Source organism: Engraulis encrasicolus, chromosome 5, assembly GCF_034702125.1.
Source record: "Engraulis encrasicolus isolate BLACKSEA-1 chromosome 5, IST_EnEncr_1.0, whole genome shotgun sequence".
NCBI lineage: Eukaryota > Metazoa > Chordata > Actinopteri > Clupeiformes > Engraulidae > Engraulis > Engraulis encrasicolus.
Genome location: NC_085861.1, coordinates 24,985,446 through 25,007,945, shown reverse-complemented (window position 1 = coordinate 25,007,945; position 22,500 = coordinate 24,985,446). Strand labels below are relative to the sequence as shown.

Genomic DNA, 22,500 nt, shown 5'->3' with positions numbered 1-22,500 from the left:
AAGGAAGAGGCGGGCGCAATGCGCCGTTGAGTGACATCTCCTCCAAGTGAGGTCATAGTTCAAAACACAAACAGAAAAAAGGGGAATTACACAGAAACCCACATGTAAATAAAGAAAATTACATAAAGAGAAAAGAACACCACTCAATAGAAACAAAAATGACAAGTGCCCAAATGTACAGTGCGATCCATCACCAAAGACATGTCTCATGTCAAGTTATTCAATAAATATGTACTAAACAAAGGGGGATAATCCATAATGTACCAACGTCAGGATAAGTAGCCTATAAAAAAGGTTTTATATCGAAGTCTTCATTTAGCCCATGGGGTGACATAGTATTCAGCGCATATATGTGGTAAGTCTCACGTTGTAAAAGCAAACGGTCGTGATTGCCGCCTCTAAGAGGCCTCTCCACTTTTTCAATCCCCGTGTATCTGAGTGTGCAGACATTATGGCCCGCTGCCAGGAAGTGCGCTGCTACTGGGTTGCGTGTGTCACCGCATCGAATATTGCTCCGATGTTCCGAGATGCGTGTGCGTAATGGTCTGCTCGTCTTACCCACATACGCAAGGCCACATGGGCATTTAAGTAAATAGACGACAAACGGAGTGTTGCAGTTAATGACACCACGAATGTTCAGAGTCTTGCCTGTGTGTGGATGTGTGTATGTTCTGCTTCTCATTGTATAGCCACATTGTGCGCAGTTGCCGCATTTGTAGTTACCATCGGGGATGTTAAATGGATTTTGTTTGTTCTCGTGGGTGTGAGATTTCACCAACTTGTCCCTTAAATTTGGGGCACGTCTAAAAACTACTGTCGGTGGGGCAGTGAAGATCCCTTTTAGTTTGGGGTCTGTCTCCACTACGTGCCAGTGTTTCCGAATGATCTTTTTAAATTCAGATCCCAACGGTGAGTATTTGGTTATGCACAGTGTCGAATTTTGTTTCTGTGCTCGGCCAGATTTTGGGATTAAACATTCGTCTTGTGTGACATGGGCGAAGCGCTCGCTTGCTGCGTCAACCCATTGTTGTTTGTAGCCCCTTTCTTGGAACCTCTGGGACAGATCGGAGGCCTGTGACGCGTACCGTTGATCTGAACTACAGATGCGTCTGGCACGATGGAATTGACTAATTGGTAGGCTTTTAATAAAGGTGACTGGGGTGGTAGCTGTCACCCGGAGGATGGTATTTCGAATCAGTTGGTTTTTCGGAACAGATCAGTCTGCAGGTTAGCGCCGTCCCTAATGACAAGTACGTCAAGAAAGCTAATCTGCGATTGGTCGAAGTCAAGCGTAAAACTCAGATGGTCATTCACAGAGTTGAGGTATTGATGAAACAGTCTTAAAGACCCTCTCGTCACCTTTCCACAAAATAAAAAAACATCATTATGAAGCGTTGGTACAGTAGGACGTTATTAAAATATGGATTCACTTCAGAGTTAAAGTACAAAATTATTTTCAAAGAACCCCCATGTATAAATTGGCATAGTTTGGAGCCTTAGTGCTCCCCATTGCCATCCCCTTAATCTGCAGGTAAATATTCTTCTTTGAACAGAAAAAAATTGGAAGTTAGTACCCACATGTGCAAGATCAAGTATACATTCAGTTTGGGGCCTACATGCATTAGTTCTCTGATCAAGAAAGTGCTTCATAGCCTCTATACCGCCATCATGAGGGATGTTTGTATAGAGGCTGGGACACGTCAAAAGTTGCTAGTAAAATGTCAGAGTTGGGTAAGGTCATTGTTTTGAGTTTGTTAATAAAATCAATTGAATCCCTGATGTATGAGGGTAAAGAACAGACAATAGGTTTAATGCAGTGGTCGACAAAAGTAGACACATTGGCAGTTAGAGACCCTATTCGCTCACAATGGGCCTTCCAGGGAGAGGCGGTGTTTGCGACTTATGTACCTTCGGTAGAGTATAGAATACAGGAATGACTGGAAAATCGTTTTTTCATAAGCCAAATTCTTGTTTATTAATCTCTCCCTTATCCAACCAGGTCTGTAATTTGTCGTGGACTATGGACATATATTTTGTCGTAGGGTCACTGGGGAGTCTAGTGTAGAAATTACTGTCCCCAAGTTGTCGATGTATTTCTTTCTCGTAGTCAATCGTATTCTGCAAAATCAAAGCACCACCTTTATCCGCAGGGCGGATGACAACAGTTCTGTCATTGTTGAGCTCTGCCAGAGCTTCTCTCTCACTCTTAGGCATGTTATTATAGACCTTGTACTGTCGTTTGGACTTTAATGCAGTTTTAACATCATGTTCCACCAGGCGGCAATATGTGTCCAATGAGGCATTTCTATTCCTTGGTGGAATAAAGGTGGATTTGGGTCTAAGCAGTCCCTTCCCTGAAACACTGGAGGAAGCCTCTGGAGCACTGGTGGAAGCCTCTGGAATAGAGGTTGGAGTGCTCTCATTGGTGGTGGGAGGGTGAAGAGTGTTAGATGGTATATTGTGGAACAATTCGCGCAGTCTTAGTTTTCTGAAGAATTTCTCGAAGTCAATCACAGTTTCAAAGTCATTTGTTGTTGTAGTAGGCGCAAAAGAAAGCCCTTTACTGAGTGCAGCAGTGCATAACTCAGTTAGAGGTTTGGAGGAAAAGTTCATTACCGTGTTCGGTGTCTGAGCGCATAGTTGAGACTTTCGTCTGATCCCCCTCCTGCAGCGTTTCTGCCGCGGAAGTTGTCTCGCCCGCGTCCGCGTCCACGTCCTCGTCCGCGTCCGCGAGCCCTGCCTCTGCCTCTGTGTTGTTGTTGGGGGGAGCGGTCTAAAAAACCGCTGCGGCTGTGGGAGTCAGAGTCCACTGAAGAGGAAGAAGGCCAGTCATCTTCATCGTGCGCCTGCTGCTGGAATCGGTCCTGCGATGGTGCTGCCTCGTCTTTGTTCTTCCTCCAGAAATAAACTCGCTGTTGTTGGTAGTCGTTGGTGTCTCTGGCGAACTTTCTCTTCTTAGTTGTCTTTTTCTCCAACAGAAGTTTTTCTTTAAATTGTTCAATGTCCTTCTTCAGGTTGTTCAGGTAACTTTTGTCTGTGATTTCAGTGTCCAATCGGTTGTTGATTTCCTGAATTTCTTCCCTGGTTTTGCGCAATTGTTCAGTTGTTTCTTGTATGGTTAAAGCCATTAAGTCCATCGAACATTTGTTGAGTATTTCGCACCAGCGATCAAGAAATTCTGGGTTGTTCATACCAAAGGCCGGTTTTTTTTGGAGTCTCAATCCCCTTGGGATGATCTTCTGTCGCACGTAGTCACTCATCCCAACGGCATGTAGGTATTGTCTGGTTTCTTTTAAGATGGCTTTTCTGAGCGATTTCCTCAGGTCATCAGTAACTGGATTCATTTGTGTGACGGTATCTCCATCAAAGAGGGAGTCCGTGAGTAAAATCCTTGAGTGATCTTCCGTAGTAAACTCGAATGTCTTTTGAAGGCCAGCCGGAATCTTTTCACTTGACTTGGTTCCAGCCATCATGGCCGATTCAGACTTTCAAACCGGAGTCAGTGGAGTGCAGCGCCTAAGGTGAAGTTCACAGTAGCGTTTTGGAGAGCGCGCACATCCAGATTGGACAGGTGCTGGACTTAAACACGATTAAACATGAAAGGAAGGAAGGTCCGCACACTGTTGCTGCTCCAGGTTTATTAACACAACGTTTCGATGCAGTCTGGTCTTCGTCAGGTGTATGTGAGTTTGTGTAACATGACAGTTCTTTTAAAGACTCTTGAAGGAAGAGGCGGGCGCAATGCGCCGTTGAGTGACATCTCCTCCAAGTGAGGTCATAGTTCAAAACACAAACAGAAAAAAGGGGAATTACACAGAAACCCACATGTAAATAATTTTATTTACATGTGGGTTTCTGTGTAATTCCCCTTTTTTCTGTTTGTGTTTTGAACTATGACCTCACTTGGAGGAGATGTCACTCAACGGCGCATTGCGCCCGCCTCTTCCTTCAAGAGTCTTTAAAAGAACTGTCATGTTACACAAACTCACATACACCTGACGAAGACCAGACTGCATGGTCGAAACGTTGTGTTAATAAACCTGGAGCAGCAACAGTGTGCGGACCTTCCTTCCTTTCATGTTTAATCGTGTTTAAGTCCAGCACCTGTCCAATCTGGATGTGCGCGCTCTCCAAAACGCTACTGTGAACTTCACCTTAGGCGCTGCACTCCACTGACTCCGGTTTGAAAGTCTGAATCGGCCATGATGGCTGGAACCAAGTCAAGTGAAAAAGATTCCGGCTGGCCTACAAAAGACATTCGAGTTTACTACGGAAGATCACTCAAGGATTTTACTCACGGACTCCCTCTTTGATGGAGATACCGTCACACAAATGAATCCAGTTACTGATGACCTGAGGAAATCGCTCAGAAAAGCCATCTTAAAAGAAACCAGACAATACCTACATGCCGTTGGGATGAGTGACTACGTGCGACAGAAGATCATCCCAAGGGGATTGAGACTCCAAAAAAAAAACCGGCCTTTGGTATGAACAACCAGAATTTCTTGATCGCTGGTGCGAAATACTCAACAAATGTTCGATGGACTTAATGGCTTTAACCATACAAGAAAACAACTGAAACAATTGCGCAAAACCAGGGAAGAAATTCAGGAAATCAACAACCGATTGGACACTGAAATCACAGACAAAAGTTACCTGAACAACCTGAAGAAGGACATTGAACAATTTAAAGAAAAACTTCTGTTGGAGAAAAAGACAACTAAGAAGAGAAAGTTCGCCAGAGACACCAACGACTACCAACAACAGCGAGTTTATTTCTGGAGGAAGAACAAAGACGAGGCAGCACCATCGCAGGACCGATTCCAGCAGCAGGCGCACGATGAAGATGACTGGCCTTCTTCCTCTTCAGTGGACTCTGACTCCCACAGCCGCAGCGGTTTTTTTTAGGACCGCTCCCCCCAACAACAACACAGAGGCAGAGGCAGGGGTCGCGGACGCGGACGCGGACGTGGACGCGGACGCGGGCGAGACAACTTCCGCGGCAGAAACGCTGCAGGAGGGGGATCAGACGAAAGTCTCAACTATGCGCTCAGACACCGAACACGGTAATGAACTTTTCCTCCAAACCTCTAACTGAGTTATGCACTGCTGCACTCAGTAAAGGGCTTTCTTTTGCGCCTACTACAACAACAAATGACTTTGAAACTGTGATTGACTTCGAGAAATTCTTCAGAAAACTAAGACTGCGCGAATTGTTCCACAATATACCATCTAACACTCTTCACCCTCCCACCACCAATGAGAGCACTCCAACCTCTATTCCAGAGGCTTCCACCAGTGCTCCAGAGGCTTCCTCCAGTGTTTCAGGGAAGGGACTGCTTAGACCCAAATCCACCTTTATTTCCACCAAGGAATAGAAATGCCTCATTGGACACATATTGCCGCTGGTGGAACATGATGTTAAAACTGCATTAAAGTCCAAACGACAGTACAAGGTCTATAATAACATGCCTAAGAGTGAGAGAGAAGCTCTGGCAGAGCTCAACAATGACAGAACTGTTGTCATCCGCCCTGCGGATAAAGGGTGGTGCTTTGATTTTGCAGAATACGATTGACTACGAGAAAGAAATACATCGACAACTTGGGGACAGTAATTTCTACACTAGACTCCCCAGTGACCCTACGACAAAATATATGTCCATAGTCCACGACAAATTACAGACCTGGTTGGATAAGGGAGAGATTAATAAACAAGAATTTGGCTTTATGAAAAACGATTTTCCAGTCATTCCTGTATTCTATACTCTACCGAAGGTACATAAGTCGCAAACACCGCCTCTCCCTGGAAGGCCCATTGTGAGCGGAATAGGGTCTCTAACTGCCAATGTGTCTACTTTTGTCGACCACTGCATTAAACCTATTGTCTGTTCTTTACCCTCATACATCAGGGATTCAATTGATTTTATTAACAAACTCAAAACAATGACCTTACCCAACTCTGACATTTTACTAGCAACTTTTGACGTGTCCAGCCTCTATACAAACATCCCTCATGATGGCGGTATAGAGGCTATGAAGCACTTTCTTGATCAGAGAACTAATGCATGTAGGCCCCAAACTGAATGTATACTTGATCTTGCACATGTGGTACTAACTTCCAATTTTTTTCTGTTCAAAGAAGAATATTACCTGCAGATTAAGGGGATGGCAATGGGGAGCACTAAGGCTCCAAACTATGCCAATTTATACATGGGGTTCTTTGAAAATAATTTTGTACTTAACTCTGAAGTGAATCCATATTTTAATAACGTCCTACTGTACCAACGCTTCATAGATGATGTTTTTATTTTGTGGAAAGGTGACGAGAGGTCTTTAAGACTGTTTCATCAATACCTCAACTCTGTGAATGACCATCTGAGTTTTACGCTTGACTTCGACCAATCGCAGATTAGCTTTCTTGACGTACTTGTCATTAGGGACGGCGCTAACCTGCAGACTGATCTGTTCCGAAAACCAACTGATCGAAATACCATCCTCCGGGGTGACAGCTACCACCCCAGTCACCTTATTAAAAGCCTACCAATTAGTCAATTCCATCGTGCCAGACGCATCTGTAGTTCAGATCAACGGTACGCGTCACAGGCCTCCGATCTGTCCAGAGGTTCCAAGAAAGGGGCTACAAACAACAATGGGTTGACGCAGCAAGCGAGCGCTTCGCCCATGTCACACAAGACGAATGTTTAATCCCAAAATCTGGCCGAGCACAGAAACAAAATTCGACACTGTGCATAACCAAATACTCACCGTTGGGATCTGAATTTAAAAAGATCATTCGGAAACACTGGCACGTAGTGGAGACAGACCCCAAACTAAAAGGGATCTTCACTGCCCCACCGACAGTAGTTTTTAGACGTGCCCCAAATTTAAGGGACAAGTTGGTGAAATCTCACACCCACGAGAACAAACAAAATCCCTTTAACAATCCCGATGGCAACTACAAATGCGGCAACTGCGCACAATGTGGCTATACAATGAGAAGCAGAACATACACACATCCACACACAGGCAAGACTCTGAACATTCGTGGTGTCATTAACTGCAACACTCCGTTTGTCGTCTATTTACTTAAATGCCCATGTGGCCTTGCGTATGTGGGTAAGACGAGCAGACCATTACGCACACGCATCTCGGAACATCGGAGCAATATTCGATGCGGTGACACACGCAACCCAGTAGCAGCGCACTTCCTGGCAGCGGGCCATAATGTCTGCACACTCAGATACACGGGGATTGAAAAAGTGGAGAGGCCTCTTAGAGGCGGCAATCACGACGTTTGCTTTTACAACGTGAGACTTACCACATATATGCGCTGAATACTATGTCACCCCATGGGCTAAATGAAGACTTCGATATAAAACCTTTTTTATAGGCTACTTATCCTGACGTTGGTACATTATGGATTATCCCCCTTTGTTTAGTACATATTTATTGAATAACTTGACATGAGACATGTCTTTGGTGATGGATCGCACTGTACATTTGGGCACTTGTCATTTTTGTTTCTATTGAGTGGTGTTCTTTTCTCTTTATGTAATTTTCTTTATTTACATGTGGGTTTCTGTGTAATTCCCCCTTTTTTCTGTTTGTGTTTTGAACTATGACCTCACTTGGAGGAGATGTCACTCAACGGCGCATTGCGCCCGCCTCTTCCTTCAAGAGTCTTTAAAAGAACTGTCATGTTACACAAACTCACATACACCTGACGAAGACCAGACTGCATGGTCGAAACGTTGTGTTAATAAACCTGGAGCAGCAACAGTGTGCGGACCTTCCTTCCTTTCAAGGAGGAGAAGATGACATACAAACTAAAACAGAAAAACCCAGTATATTAGCCTGGTAAACCAGCGCCACCCGCTGGACGCCGAAAATTTTCAGCTAGCGAGTGGGTCTGGCCTCGGATCTGAGAACGTTTTGAACGCTGTGCCCTGAGTCTGGCAAAACCAATCACAACGCAGCGATTTGTTTTGAATTAAAGCGGGCAGGGTTTTGAGGGATGACGAGGAACCTCTCAACACCGTTGGGAAAGCACATCAACGGCAAAGATCACCGATTGGTCAGAGTGCCGGCACGGTTTGAAAAAACAACAGGTTGTTCTCATCAACAGTCTTCGGAGGTATCGTTCATCGGGGCTGACTAAATTACTCCGGTCTCACATTTAGGCTGGTTTATCAGGCTACCAGTATATAGTAGCCTGAGGTACATGATTTTTTTTTTAACACAACTACTCCCAGAGGATATAGGATGTCTATCAGAGCACCTGTGGTCTGTGGACCATAGTTTTATAAACTCTACTTAAAAGTTACTGTAGGTTTTTTTCCCTTTGCCACTGGATTAAGTGCTAGAAAAGCCTCAGCCTGGTTGGAGAATTATAGGGTTTCAATGCTGCCGAATCCATGCGCTAATGCTCTGTAATAAAAGGCTCTCATGAGTGATTGATGAGTATACCGTAGCTGTGCACTCTTATTTCAATGCTTGTCTCAAAACTATTCACTGGAAGCTTTCCTACAAATGTATTGTGAATCAATAAAACCTTTTTCATGAATTGCATTATTATTACGCATGTTGAGTAATGTAGCAAAAGAGCTGAACAGGGATACAAAGAGATGTTTCATGATTCACCCTACCCAGGCAAATTTAAGCAAGTGATACTGTGCGCTACAGCAACACTTTGAAAAGACATGTCAAGTGGTGATGCTTGTTCTCGGCTGAGCGCTAGTCTATAATCTTGAAAGAGTGATAAACACTTTTGTTGAAAGCCAAAAGATGTATTTAAAGTAGGTAGGTAACTGTTAATGGTGGTGTGGTACCATGGAGTAGGCCTATCAGCTAGGATGGTGCATTGACACCTCACATTAGCGTGTTCCCATCCTTGCAATCATGTTGCGATGATGAATGAGAGTTGCACCCCCTTGTAAAGGCAAGAGAGACATACTGTATTTAGTCAGGGTGTAAGAAGTGGCTACATGGCGTGGATCAAAAGAGGTGTTAGTTACTGAGATGGCGAGATAGCACACACTGATCTTTTTTTCCAGTGTGTATCTTTTTTTTGGTAGTCTGAGTGTACTTTCACGCCACAGGTTTGATCATTTTGTTCTCACCAGGACGTGAAAATGTTTCCATGCAGCTTACAAACTCTGACGTGGTTCACTTGCACATTGGCAAACGAACCAGAATGGCTTCTGAGTGATGTTTCTGCATTATAATTGATCTGAGCTAACTGTGATGCACTTTGAGTAGCCTGCTGGTTCAAATTCAAAGGGACTGAGACCACTTCTTTTTGACGGTTTTGGTATTTTATATTTTAATGCTCACCCAAGTTGACCGCTGCTTTGAAAATGAACTAAACTGTGAGCCCTTTGTCCGGAATTGACCATTAGATGTGCTGTTGGTCAGACAGCGCCCACACACAGCTGCACCCTGATGTTCCACCAAAGCAGAGCCCAACACTTTCATTTTTTACTGAAATGTGAAAATAGTGTTTAGACAGACAAGGACAGAATAATGGCATCATGGTGTGAATTAAAAGAAGGGACATTATGTTGGATGGCCCATTCATCGAGCGTCAATGTGCTCCACGTGTGGTAATCACAGTGTGCATCAGCATTGGCTCCTGTGTGTTCCTGATATGCACTTGCTCTTGCAATGGAAAGAGAACGATATGTTCGGCCAGAATTTGAGCCATGACAGCATCCATTTGAACAAAAGAGGTGGTGTGCTGTGCACTGGGTTTGTGAGTTAGCACCCTGATGTCTTCTGTCCATGTAGCTATTGTGTCCCCAGCCTTTGGTTTTCCCCTTTGTACGTACTTGAAGCAGTGCTAGCACTTCTATTGAAAGGCAGGAGCTGTGTTTGTGCAGAGGGTGAGTAATGACAGTATGACACGTGTCGGAGGAGGTGGTATGGACACAGAGATGATGCATTGACACAGGAATGTGTTCCATCTGTTGCAGCCATGATGTACTGTGGCAGTGACTCCTGTATGTTCTTAAAGCAGTGATGGCACTTGTATTGAAAAGGCAAAGAAGACAGGTTTGAGTAATGACGGTATGTAACAGCGCAGGCTTGTGTGAGAAGAAAAACGTTTCTTCCATCAATGAGTCATGTGTTTGTTTGTTTTTCTCTTGGGTAGTCATGCAGTTAGCAGTTAAAGAATTTTAATTTCAGAAAAAGGGTCACAGCTTGATTTCTCTACACTGAACGAATTCCCAAGTGGTCAAAAAGCACTCCCTTCTGCTTTCCACTTGAAGATGTCATGTTCTGCACACTCTTTCTCCCAGATGCGATTGTCATGGATGGCCCCGAGAGTCCTTTGCCTGGTTACAATTAGACCTAATCACAATTGAGATGTCTTTCACATCGGAACAATTTAGCAAAGCAGCATAGGATTTCCCCGGCTAGGGAGCCCTTGCTTAGTGTTATTGGTTAACTGCAGAAGGTTTTCACTGTGTCTGCTGTAATTGGGGATTTCGTGTGATCATCATTAACAATAAGTTGAAGTAGCCCTACTGATGTACAGTAATTTCAACACTAGTACATCATCTTACATCTGGTTCATACATCAGTTATTCCACTGTACCTAATGAGATAGATACACTGTAAGAGAAGAATACTTCAACTTTGAGGCCTGTATTCCTCTGGATACACATTAATAACTCTGTCATTTTTACTCTTGCAGTCATGGTGTGTCCCAGTATCGGCTCCTTCACGCTGGACCACGGCAAGTGGCGCATTGTCAACGGCTCGCGCTACGAGTTCGGCACCAAGGTGGCCTTCGCCTGCAACCCCGGCTACTTCCGCCTGGGGCCCGCCCACATCCACTGCACCGCCAACGGCACGTGGAGCTGGCGCAACGAGAGGCCCCGCTGCAGGAGTAAGTTTTCCCAAAGAGTTTAGCTGTAAGAAACTGGACTTCTTCTTTTAACTTTGAAAACTTGGAGCTGGTGCAACAAGAGGCCCAGTTGCAGAAGCAAGTTGGGTTGCAGTTAAGTGCAAAAGAGAGAAAAAAAGGTCAAACCACATTCTCTGCACAGCCAGTGGCAGAACTGGAACTGACACTGACAAAAGAGAAGCCTCATTCCATTCATTACATTACACTTAGCTGACGCTTTTATCCAAAGCAACTTATGCCCCTCTTCCACTGCCGTTTTTCTGGTAGGCCTACAGCTCTACACAGCGTGACTCAGCTGCCAAGTTTTGCTTTTCAATTGGGCAAAAAAGGGGCAAGAAAAGGGGCGGACGAGTCGTGCTGTGTCGAGCTGTTGTTCTACCAGAAAACGGACAGTGGAAAAGAGGCATTACAGACATTTACAGGGTATTGGATACCTTCCCTGGAGCAATGTGGGGTTAGGTGCCTTGCTCAAGGGCACTTCAGCCATGCATGGAGGTGTAGGGAGGGTGGGATTCAAACAGCAACTCTGATTTTAAGGCCACCTCCCCAACCGCTAGGCCACGACTGCTTATTCAAATCGAGTTAAAAATAATTACTTGTGCAGCAGGGGGACAAGGAAAGGAAAAAAAACAACCAACAACAAATTCGCACAGAAGGGTGATCAGACAGGTGGTGTTTATTTACCATACCCGATTACTGAGCAATCACACATCTCGTACGGTACAAGAGAGGGGTAAGAAAAAAGAAAAAAAGGAAAAAAACAAAAAAAAAACAAACACAGAGCGAGACTAGGATGAATGCCTCCTCCCCGCCGCAGGCCACATAAGGCTGGCAGCGCTATCAGTGTCATTTATCAGCTTTGAGGTGCGATCAGGACAGTGATTTCAAAAGGATTATGCTGTGTGAAAAGCTAAACAAACAGGGGGTAAACAACAGTGGGTTGGAGGAGAGGAGGCCGAGGCCATATAGAGGCGGGAGAAGGGATTGAGCAGGGTTGGGTGTGGGTGTGTGTGTGTGTGGGGGGGTGTCATCCGTAAAAATGTGCAGCGATGACAAATGTCTATGTGGCATCTTGCCCACCTTCTCTCCAAGACGGTTGGAGGCTGCGATTCGGACATACCGTAGTGGCAATAAGAACACTTTATCACAGGCTATCACAGTGTGCTGTGCTCATCTCGGCCCTGGATGCTGCCACGTCGGGGGTGGATGCAGGGTGCGGGTTGGGGGTGCAGGGATGGGGTGGGGTAGGGGTGCTATAGAGGGCCTGGCCACTGTTGGAAAATGACAAATATCAAATGGATGGTGGTGGCAAAACACGGCTCAGCAGGGGACAACCACATTGGCAAAACGGCTTCACGCGGATACACAAACACTTTGGTGGAAGGGTGTCGGGAAGGGTGTGGGGTTTCGGGGGCGAGTGGGTGAGTGTTATGTGAAGGAAGGGAAGGATGAGGAGGAGGAGGAGAGGAAGATGTAAGTGACGATGTCACCTCCAAAATTAATGAATGCCCCTTTTTCCCAATCATCATCACATGGTAACAGTGCCATATTTTTTTCCCGCTGTGAATTTGGCTGGCTGTATTCTTGTTTCCTTTTTCAAATATTTTATTTGCTTATTTACTGTTGGGTGATTTGAGGTTGAGGGGGGCTGGAGGGAAGCATCCCAGGGAACCTGGAATGTGTGGGAGCCTCTTTTTCATATTGGCTGTGAATTACAGTTGTACCTTTTGACTTTGTGGCGAGTGCCAGCTCATTCTCTTCTCTCTATTGCCTCCTCTTCCTCTCCTCCTCATCCTCCTCCTGCTCTTTTTCTGCCTGCAGTCATTTCGTGTGGGGAGCTGGCCACCCCGCCTAATGGGAGGAAAATTGGAACGCAGACGACCTTCGGCGCCACAGCCATTTTCACCTGCAACTCCGGATACATCCTGGTGGGCTCCACCGTCCGGGAGTGCCTGGCCTCAGGCCTATGGAGTGGGCCCGAGACACACTGCCTTGGTACCAAAACACCTCTCAAACTTCCTTCCTTCCTTCCTTCCCTCCTTCCTTCCTTCCTTCCTTCCTTCCTTCCCTCCTTCCTTCTTTCTTTCTTTCTTTCTTTCTTTCTTTCTTTCTTTCTTTCTTTCTTTCTTTCTTTCTTTCTTTCTTTCTGTCTTTCTCTCTCTCTCTCTCTCTCTCGCTCTCTCTCGCTCTCTCTTTCTCTCTCTCAGCAGGGAATCGTGCCATTGCTGGCTTACCAGTCACACTGGGAAGTGTTTGTTGTTCATAAATTAACTCTGTTCGTAACCATATGGCAACCAATGCTGTGTCATCAACACCAAACAATGTCTCGCCCCTCAAAAAAGCATGTCGTCACAGTTTGCTTTGAAAACAAAAACAAGCTGCACCCATATGGAACCAAGTTTCATTCCTGAAATGTTGGGTTTTTTTTCGGAATGTGAGCACCACATTAGTTGATTCAGCAGTAGGTGCAGGAGCCGGCACCAGCGTATACCGTAGTTTCTCTGCTTGTCTGAAAACGCCTTCTATCTCCGTCTCTTGGGTAGTTCAGGAATCATCCGGAGTGGGAGCATATACACGTATATATATAAACCGGAGTCACAGACTTTGTTTCTGTTCTTTTGGCTGTGTTTTTGTAGTCCAGGACCCAGACGATTTGAAGCAGGCGGATATGCGCGCTACTAAAAGGCCTGCACAGTTATTTCAAGAATTATCTTAGCAGGCACCTTGGGTTCTAGGGTTCCAACCATTGAGAGTAAATAGAATGGAGGCCAAAATTCTATTTCATTGTTGAAGCCAAGTTGGAGCCAAGGTTGGACCCAAAAAGACCAAAAAATGGCCAAATCCCATTCATTCCTATGAGAGACATAAAACCCTGTATCTGCCTTAAATGCCACTCCAGGGGGATCATTTTTCGCTCAACTAGTAGGTCCCCTTGCTCTCCAACTTACCAGGGTGGTGATTTTTTGTGGTGATGTTTTATTTTAGAGAGATATTAAAAGTTAAATTGACCAATGAGCATCAGAACATGGTTTGATTGACCGTTAGAAGTCTTGTTGTTGTCCAATCAGCACCTGCGTTTGGCGTTGCTAAGGTGGAATGTAAGTTGGAATGTTCCCAAATCTGGCTTCAAAGCGTTGAATGGCAAATAGCGTTGATTTGGCGTCCATTCTATTTACTGTCAATGGTTCCAACACCCCACAGATTTCACAGTTTCTCTTTAGTGTAATTCTGTCCCCCCTAGCAGCAGGGTTTTTGTTAAAAAAAAAAATAAATAAAAAAAAAATAGCAAAGCTGAATGAAATGAACCTCGATACTCAGATGGGGGATGAGAGAGTACGGTAGGGGGGTGAGCGAGGGGAGTGGAGGGGAATGGAGAGCTTCATTAATTCCCTTTAAAGCCTCTTCATGGCACTGTCGCAGATGAGGCTCCAGTGAAGTGTGAGACCTCTCTCTCCCTTCAAGGGAAAGTTTCAAATGATCAGAACTCGCCGGCTCTTATTTCAACGGCGCGCAGGCGCTTTATGAGGATGGATGGTGGGAGTGAGCTAGGTGGGGGGAGGTGGTTTGGACGGCTGTGAAAGGTGCACGGCACATTTGTTTTCTTTTTTTTTTGGTCCTGCAGCCAGCTGAGCAACTGTGTGGTTGTCCAGAATGAGGTTGCAGTTTTGTTCGTGTCACATAATTTTGGAACATTTGGCAGTCTGTTATACCTGCCATGAGTATAAATGACTTCCGCGCTCACTCACGTCATGGCTGAGCACCTACAGCAATTATGGATCGGGGCCGCAACAGCAGTCCACAAAACACGGCACTTTGCTGGGTCCCGCTTGTGCGGTACTGTCACATGTGCTAGCTGCAGCATGCCGTAAATTGATTTCCCATAATTCCATGGATACCATACCTGGGAAAGCTGTAACAAAAAACAATGACAGCCAGACTTGTTACCTGTCTAGGTAATGTACAGCACAACGGCATCTGTAAACTTGTTTTTTTGTGTGTATGCATTGTTATTTCCTTGTTAGTTACCTGTCACTTTATTTTTTGCTGTATTATCCCATCTCCTAGCAATGCACATATGGTTTGTGTATGGCATCGTGCCCCTTACAGCATATGCGACTATCACAATTGTCAGTTTATGGTCAAAAATAGACTAAATAGAGTGTTTTTACAGTAGAGTAGAGACCTGTTCTTGTCCCATAGGGATTATCTTTTCAACATCACTTGATATTCGAAAGCATCTCACGATAGCAGACACAATGCCACAGCTATACTGACAATAGAAAGAGAAGAAGTCTGCACACTGCAGCTCGGCTTTGAAGGTGTATTCAAGACATGCAATGTTTCGACCCAGCCTGATCTTCATCAGGCATCACAGCTATACTGTACACCACAACTGGAATATCGTTGTATTTCTTGCACACACACATAGCGTCACACGTACAATAAAGCACAATACACAGTACGTGTACATACAGTACGTACCAGGATAGCTGATGGTAACATACGGTATGGTGGAAACATTTTGGAGGCTCGACTGGAGCCCAGCTGAGATAGGTGGTGTGAAAACAAGGACATGCTGTGATTAACATGGATGTTTTCTTCACCTTCCTTCCTCGGATAGAGAAAAAGGACACAGAAGCCCATGCACTGAAAATGCCAAACGGATAAGCTTTTATTGAAACACATATTGCTCTGATCCACAAGAGTCTTCTCCAGGCATCCTTTACGTCCTCTCCTCCCCATAACTATGTCCATGTACTGTATACTATGTGTGAAATATTCTGGGAGAATTATGAAAATGTAATTGTCTCTTTTTTTGAACTTTTAAAAAATATCTTCATGTGCAGTCATATGTTACATCACATTCACAGCACAAGACAGAACAGAGTAGGTATACTCACGGATATATGACTGGGAAAATTGCATTTTTCACACATGAAAAGGTGGATCTTCTTCATGTCTGCCATCTTGAATTTCCAGAAATGGGCATTTTTAGCTGCAAAGCTTATTGTACTTTGGTCACACTAGTACACATAAGCAGTGGTGTAGTCTACGTAGAACGCAGGTATACGGAGTATACCCACTTCTAAATTTCAGATATTTCAGTCTACCCACTTAAAATTGATTGATCCATTGTTTTGAATAGCACAAATATATACAGCATACCCACTTCAAAAAATGCTCAAATATACGGTATACCCACCATAAAAAGTAGACTACACCACTGCACATAAGGTATCTAGTACATACATGAAAATATCAAATTTGGCAATAGGCGGCACAATTTCAATGAGCAGAATAGTGGCAATACCTACTCTGACCACCATCTTACACAGTGCACCTTTATCATATAATTCACTTATACAGACATATAAGTCACTTATATATACAGTCATTATGCATGTGTTAGTGTGGCCAACATGTGAACCCTATTCTAAACTGTCACCATGCTTTTGTGTTCTCTGTTCCTGTTTCTTCTTTGTCGCCCTGCAGCCGGTCACTGCGGTGTCCCCGAGCCCATTGTGAACGGGCAGGTGGTGGGCGAGAACTTTGGCTACAGGGACACGGTGGTGTACCAGTGCAACGCTGGCTTCCGCCTCCTCGGCTCCTCTGTACGCATCTGCCAGCAGGACCACCAGTGGTCTGGACAGCTCCCCTCCTGCGTGTGTGAGTGCCCACTTTCCCCTGGCTCCCGGGGAGAGAAGAGAGAAGAGAGGGAGGGAACCATGGAGGGATGGATGGAAGGAAGGAAGGAAGGAGGGAAGGAGGGGTGAAGAAGGGAGAGAGAGAGAGGGGGGGGGGAGTGAGAGAGAGAGAAAAAATGGGGGATTAAGCCAGCCAGAGTGTGGATATAAGCAGAAAAAAGAAAAAACAGAGAGAGAGAGAGAGAGAGAGAGAGAGAGAGAGAGAGAGAGAGAGAGAAATGAAAGGAGAAATGAGAGAGCGAAAAAGCCCAGAAATAAAAGAATGACTAGATGCCAGTTGACAGGATCCTTCCAAACACGGAGCCAGCCACATGAGTAAGAGCTGGAGTCACAGCTAGGACTGATGCTACCGTGTTTGTTTACCCCCACTCTCATCAGCGTCACATAGACTGAAAGGGAGACGATGTGCCCTCGCAAAACACACCATCACAAAATTTTCAAATCATTGGACCTTGATTTCCAATCTCAGCCAAGAGTCTGCTTATATGGAGCTGTCAGAAGCATGAGTTTATTTTATTCTTTTTTCCCCCCTCCATTCCGTAGTCTACACACACAGTGTATACTTTTGGTATAAAAAAAGGAATCAAATCACAAAGAGATTGCTGAGGAAAGAGGAAGGAGAGGAGCCGCTCATCTGTAGAATAATCTACGAGAAGCTGAGCCAACAACAACAACGAAAAAAAAAAATCCTCACATATATTTTTTTTACACGTATCCAAACTGGGTAGATGCCATAAACTCAGAAGTGCAGCACGAATGCCAAGCAAACACTGATAAAATCGAAAGCAAACAAAGCCAGCAGGAAGGGTAACGGAAGCTGGGGCAACGATGTTAACGGGTCTTTAAGCAGATAAATCCGAACATTAACTATGTCAATAAGACCAGAGGCAGGCCTCATTGCAATCGCCAATTATCTGGTTAATTGAATGACTAGTTTACATACTGAGGTGGGCAGAAAAAAATAAAATAAAAGCAAAGCCTGATGTTATCTCGCCCTGAATGCGTCACACAATTGTTGCGCATGCAGAGTGAAGCGTAGCAATCTGCGCATCAAGGCTAGGAATCGTTAAACAGGGAAAGCACACGTCGTCCATACATAATGATCGGAGATGATGTCATAAAAAATGTGGTTTACTCGATGGTTTATGTTGGTTAGCGAACCTTTATCATCGTCAGTCAGTCACGAAATGACAGAATTACGAGCCTCAGCTCTACAGGGGCGATAAAATGCTATATTGCACCGTAAAACACATGGCTGCATGATGCGACCAAATAGATCAATGAGTCGGTAAATGTATTATGTATGTACATGATCTCCCTTCGCATTTCAATAAGCACACTCATCCTCCGTGTGTGTTGTCTCCTCCAACGGTACAGCTGTGAGCTGTGGCCATCCTGGCAGCCCCATCTATGGGCGTACGGTGGGAGATGGCTTCAACCTCAACGACGTGGTGAGCTTCTTCTGCAATAACGGCTACATCCTCGAGGGACCCTCCCAGACGCAGTGCCAGGCCAGCCGCCAGTGGAGCCAGCAGCCCCCAACCTGCAGAGGTACTGTGTAGTGGCCAGCAAGATGTGGCCGTACTGTGTAGTGGCCAGCAAGATGTGGCCGTACTGTGTAGTGGCCAGTGAGATGTGGCCGGCCGGCCTGCCTGCCTCCCAGCCAGCCTGCTAAGCCGCTGTATAATCCCAGCCATGCTGATTTCTTATTTCAATCTTTCTCTTTCTCTTTCTCTTTCTCTTTCTCTTTCTCTTTCTCTTTCTCTTTCTCTTTCTCTCTCTCTCTCTTTCTCTCTCTCTCTCTCCCTGTCTCTCTCTCTCTTTCTCTCTCTCTCTCTCTCTCTCTCTCACACACACACACACACACACACACGCACGAACACGCGCATGCGCAGGCGCACGCACACACACACACACACACACACACACACACACACACACACACACACACACACACACACACACACACACAGAGAGAGAAGAATATGCACATTCACACACAAAGGAGAAGGCACACCAGGCAATATATAAGAGAGAGTGACTGGGCAGAATACATTTAAAGAGCTGGCGCTTTTTGTTAGTGGGCAAAAGTGACTTTCAGGCCTGTTTTTTTCTCTCTCTCAGTTTTCAGGCAAGCTGGAGTTGTAATTACTGTATGAATAAAACCAATTTACTCCCCACCATCACCACCAAGATGATTAGCCAGGACTTTTTCTATTTTTCACGGCCAGCTCGGAGAATTCTCAGGGAGTTTGCAAGGCTCCCCACAGTGGACGGGCGTGAAGACTTAATTTCGTATTGTATTTATGACAGTCAGGATCTCTGTTTACTCTGCGGGGTTAATGTGCCTCTGCACACAGTCTTGCAATATAGTATATAACACTGCCACGCGATCCGTCGGATATTGCACTTCCATGTTGGCCTGCCAAGCCCAGAAGATATGATATTGTGTGGTCTGGCTACAGTACAGAGGATGGGAGCCAGCAGCTGCAATCCAACCAAGCATCAATGGCTGTCTTTCAAACTGCCTCACACAGCATCCGAATGGATAGGCGCTATGACCAATCACAGCTATTAACTGCAATGTACCATTTACCAACGTAACTGGGCCTTAATGGTTAGCGAGTTGCTCTTGGGACTTGAAGGTCATGGGTTCAACTCCTACACCAGTTGGAAATAAATGTAATGGGTTTGAGTGTGAATAACCAGTGCTCTCCTGGCATCATCATTCACGGCAGGTCTTTTTGCAGGCCTCCAGGGATACTGCCTCAAGATGTGAGTCACTCAGTACTGTAATGTACTGCAGTGTAACTTGGGTAAATGCCTCAATGTGTAATTTATTATTAGTCATTCCAAGGACTGTAATGTTTTGTAATGTGGTGTAATTCAAGGTTGCTGCCATGTTATCATCATCATCATCTTAAGCTGCCCAGCATCAAGCATTGAAAAAAATCAGTCCAAACAGATTCGGTAGAATAGTTATAGAGTTAATGGTTGTATTGCTCGGCTGTAGCCAGTGAGGAAATGACTTAACAGATGGATAGGCCTACATCTAGATTCCCCGGCATCTATTTATTCTGTGCTCCCTCTTCCTCACTTTTCCTCTTTTCTTTTACTTTTCCTGCTTTTTAGTGGTCAACTGCACGGACCCAGGGATCCCGGCCAACTCCATCAGGCAGAGCAAAATCGAACATGGCAACTTCACCTTCGGAACGGTGGTCTCGTTTGACTGCAATCCGGGCTATTACCTGTTCGGATCATCCGTGCTCACCTGCCAGCCGACGGGCCTGTGGGACAAGCCCTTGCCAGAGTGCATCGGTGAGTCCACTAATATGTACTTTTGTTCTCGGGATCCTCTGAAGCCTTCATGTGTAGCAGCACAGGTTTGATCCCGACAGCAGGGCCTCTACTGACCGCCTTGACTGGGTTCAGGACAAAAGTCATCTGAAATGCCCCCCGCCCCCCTCTCAATTCATACAATATAATGTAATGGGAACCCAATTCCGGGCCCCCTTTCTCCCTGGGCCCGGGACAACATAACCATTTGTCCACTACTGTCAGGGGGGACTGCGAACAGGATGGAAGGTCTCATAAGGTGCCCAGGACCCTGCAGCTGAGCTTTTAAGCCTCCTACGACGCAACCATTTTTTTCTTCCATTTTTTTTCTTTCAAACATCTCACAATGTAGCCGACAGCTACAACCACTGAGTGTTCATGTCCATCATTAGCATTTTTCTTTATTAATATTTTTTCCCTCCTTTTTGCCTCACATCAGTCAGTCATCAACCCAGTGCTTTTATTATTATTATTATTTTATTTAAAACAGGTAATGAATGTGGGAGTAACTTAGTGTAGCTGGGGTCAAGTGCTTATTATTATTGTGGGCGGATCACCAGCAGGTTGTCTGTATGTAGTTGGGGGGGGGGGGGGGGTCATTTTGCTCAGAGGTAGTGGTGAACCGGTGAACTCCTGCCGTGCCCTCCTGTTAGGAACGTGGAGTGGGCTAATTGGGTCATAACCAGGCTCTCTGACAGACAGGCATGGCAGACATTGCTGAGACACCAACACCATTGTAGTCACTCGAGGCTAGAAATGGAGAGGACAGTTGGAGGGAGGGAGGAAGGGAGAGTGGGTGGAAAGAGAGATTATGAGTGGAGAGAGAGAGAGAGAGAGAGAGAGAGAGAGAGAGAGAGAGAGAGAGAGAGAGAGAGAGAGAGAGAGAATGGGGGAGAGATGAAGAGTGACGGAGGAAGCAAGAGATGGTAGGTGGTAAGAGAGATGAGTGGAGCAGAGAGAAAGGCTAAGAGAGAGATAAATTGATAAATGGAGAGAGAACAGAGGAGTAAAAAAGGAGGTAGAGAGAGAGTGAGTATCCCCTCTCTCTCGACTCATTAGTGTGTTTTCATCAACTTGAGTTTGAATGGCAAATGAATGAGCTGAGGGACCTTGGTGCTGGGCACGGTGAGACGATATTATTGCCATTCTGTCTGATTGTCAGAGGCTTTCCCTCTCTCCTTCTCTACGTCTCTCTTGTCCATCTGTTTATCTATCTTTGCTGATCTCTCTCTCTCACTGTCTCTCTCTCTCTTCTCTCTTCTCTCTCTCTCTCTCTCTCACTGTCTCTCTCTCTCTTCTCTCTTCTCTCTCTCTCTCTCTCTCTCTCTCCCCCCATCTCTCTCTTTCCTTTATTTCTGACTATTTCTCTCTTGTTGTTGCACTCTGTCCTCTCCCCTTCCTTTCTCCTTTTCCAATTTTTTTCCTCCCTTCCCAGATCAGAAACGTTTCTACGTAAATTGCCTCTGTTCCGTCATGTTTGCCTCTCGGAATCATTTTACATGAGTGTGCAAGCCTGTCATCACACCTGCACACAGCTGCCTCCATACACACACACACACACACACACACACACACACACACACACACACACACACACACACACACACACACACACACACACACACACACACACACACACACACACACACACGCATGAAATAGGGATTACTAAAATAGATGTAGGCCGGCACTCCTCGACACATCCAATCCCCAAATCGAAGCGGATGGCATAGAAGTGTGGAAAAGCACAACTCCACAACCGGCAAAAGATGAAAGGATCTCGGGCACGGCACACTTTATCTGCCTCTCTTTTTTGGCAAGTGTTATTACGGAATAGCTGCTCACAGAGGCTACACGCCCGTTGGCTAAGACAGGGGACGTCGACGTGCCGTCGTTATCTCCGGCGTCTACCTTGTTTGGCAGCCGTCTCTCTCGGGAGAGGGAGTTTGGGACGCTGTTGTCGACGTCAAGGCAATTTGGTGCAATAAAGTGGAAGCGGTGCGGTCTTCTTATTTCATGGGAGCCTGTGTTTGTGGAACATGTCTGTTTACCTGGTGCATGCTACAGTTTGCAAATGCATCCGTCAACAATGTAGAGACAAAAAGGTATAATTCTAGGTAGACTAACACAGAGCCACAATAACAACTTAAACAGCTATTAAGTTGTTTTTTCTTTTTTAAAGAGGAGAGCTGTGGTAAAAAGGCTTCCAGACGCCGCGCCATCTCCATAGCAACTATAGTTAACAATAGTTCCCCCAGACTGTGTTGTTTGTGTGTGCTCTAATGGACGGAAGCATAATAATAATAATAATTGAGGCAAACTATTATCGGGAACATTTTCGGGCACCAACATGTTCATAATTCCGCTAACATTTATACAATATGTCCCATAGTAGACTCATGTTGAAAGTCTGTACATGTTTAGTTTAGTTTAGTTTATTTAGTTTTGTTTATTTAGTTTAGTTTATTTAGTTTAGTTCAGCAGGGACCATGCACAATAGACATTGTTTACAGAAGTAAAAATATGGCTTGTGCCAGATTATAGCTATAT

General features: G+C 45.2%; 1 protein-coding gene across 1 annotated transcript in view; it reads left to right on the top strand.

The window, feature by feature from the left end:
• The window catches only part of csmd3a (CUB and Sushi multiple domains 3a), a 393,918-nt gene that overhangs the window by 259,873 nt on the left and 111,545 nt on the right, over positions 1-22,500 (top strand). Inside the window, exons 52-56 of the mRNA XM_063199008.1 lie at positions 10,697-10,891; positions 12,731-12,904; positions 16,403-16,576; positions 17,992-18,165; positions 19,747-19,932. Of these exons, the coding sequence (XP_063055078.1) occupies positions 10,697-10,891; positions 12,731-12,904; positions 16,403-16,576; positions 17,992-18,165; positions 19,747-19,932 (903 nt within the window). The remainder of the gene's footprint in view (positions 1-10,696; positions 10,892-12,730; positions 12,905-16,402; positions 16,577-17,991; positions 18,166-19,746; positions 19,933-22,500) is intronic.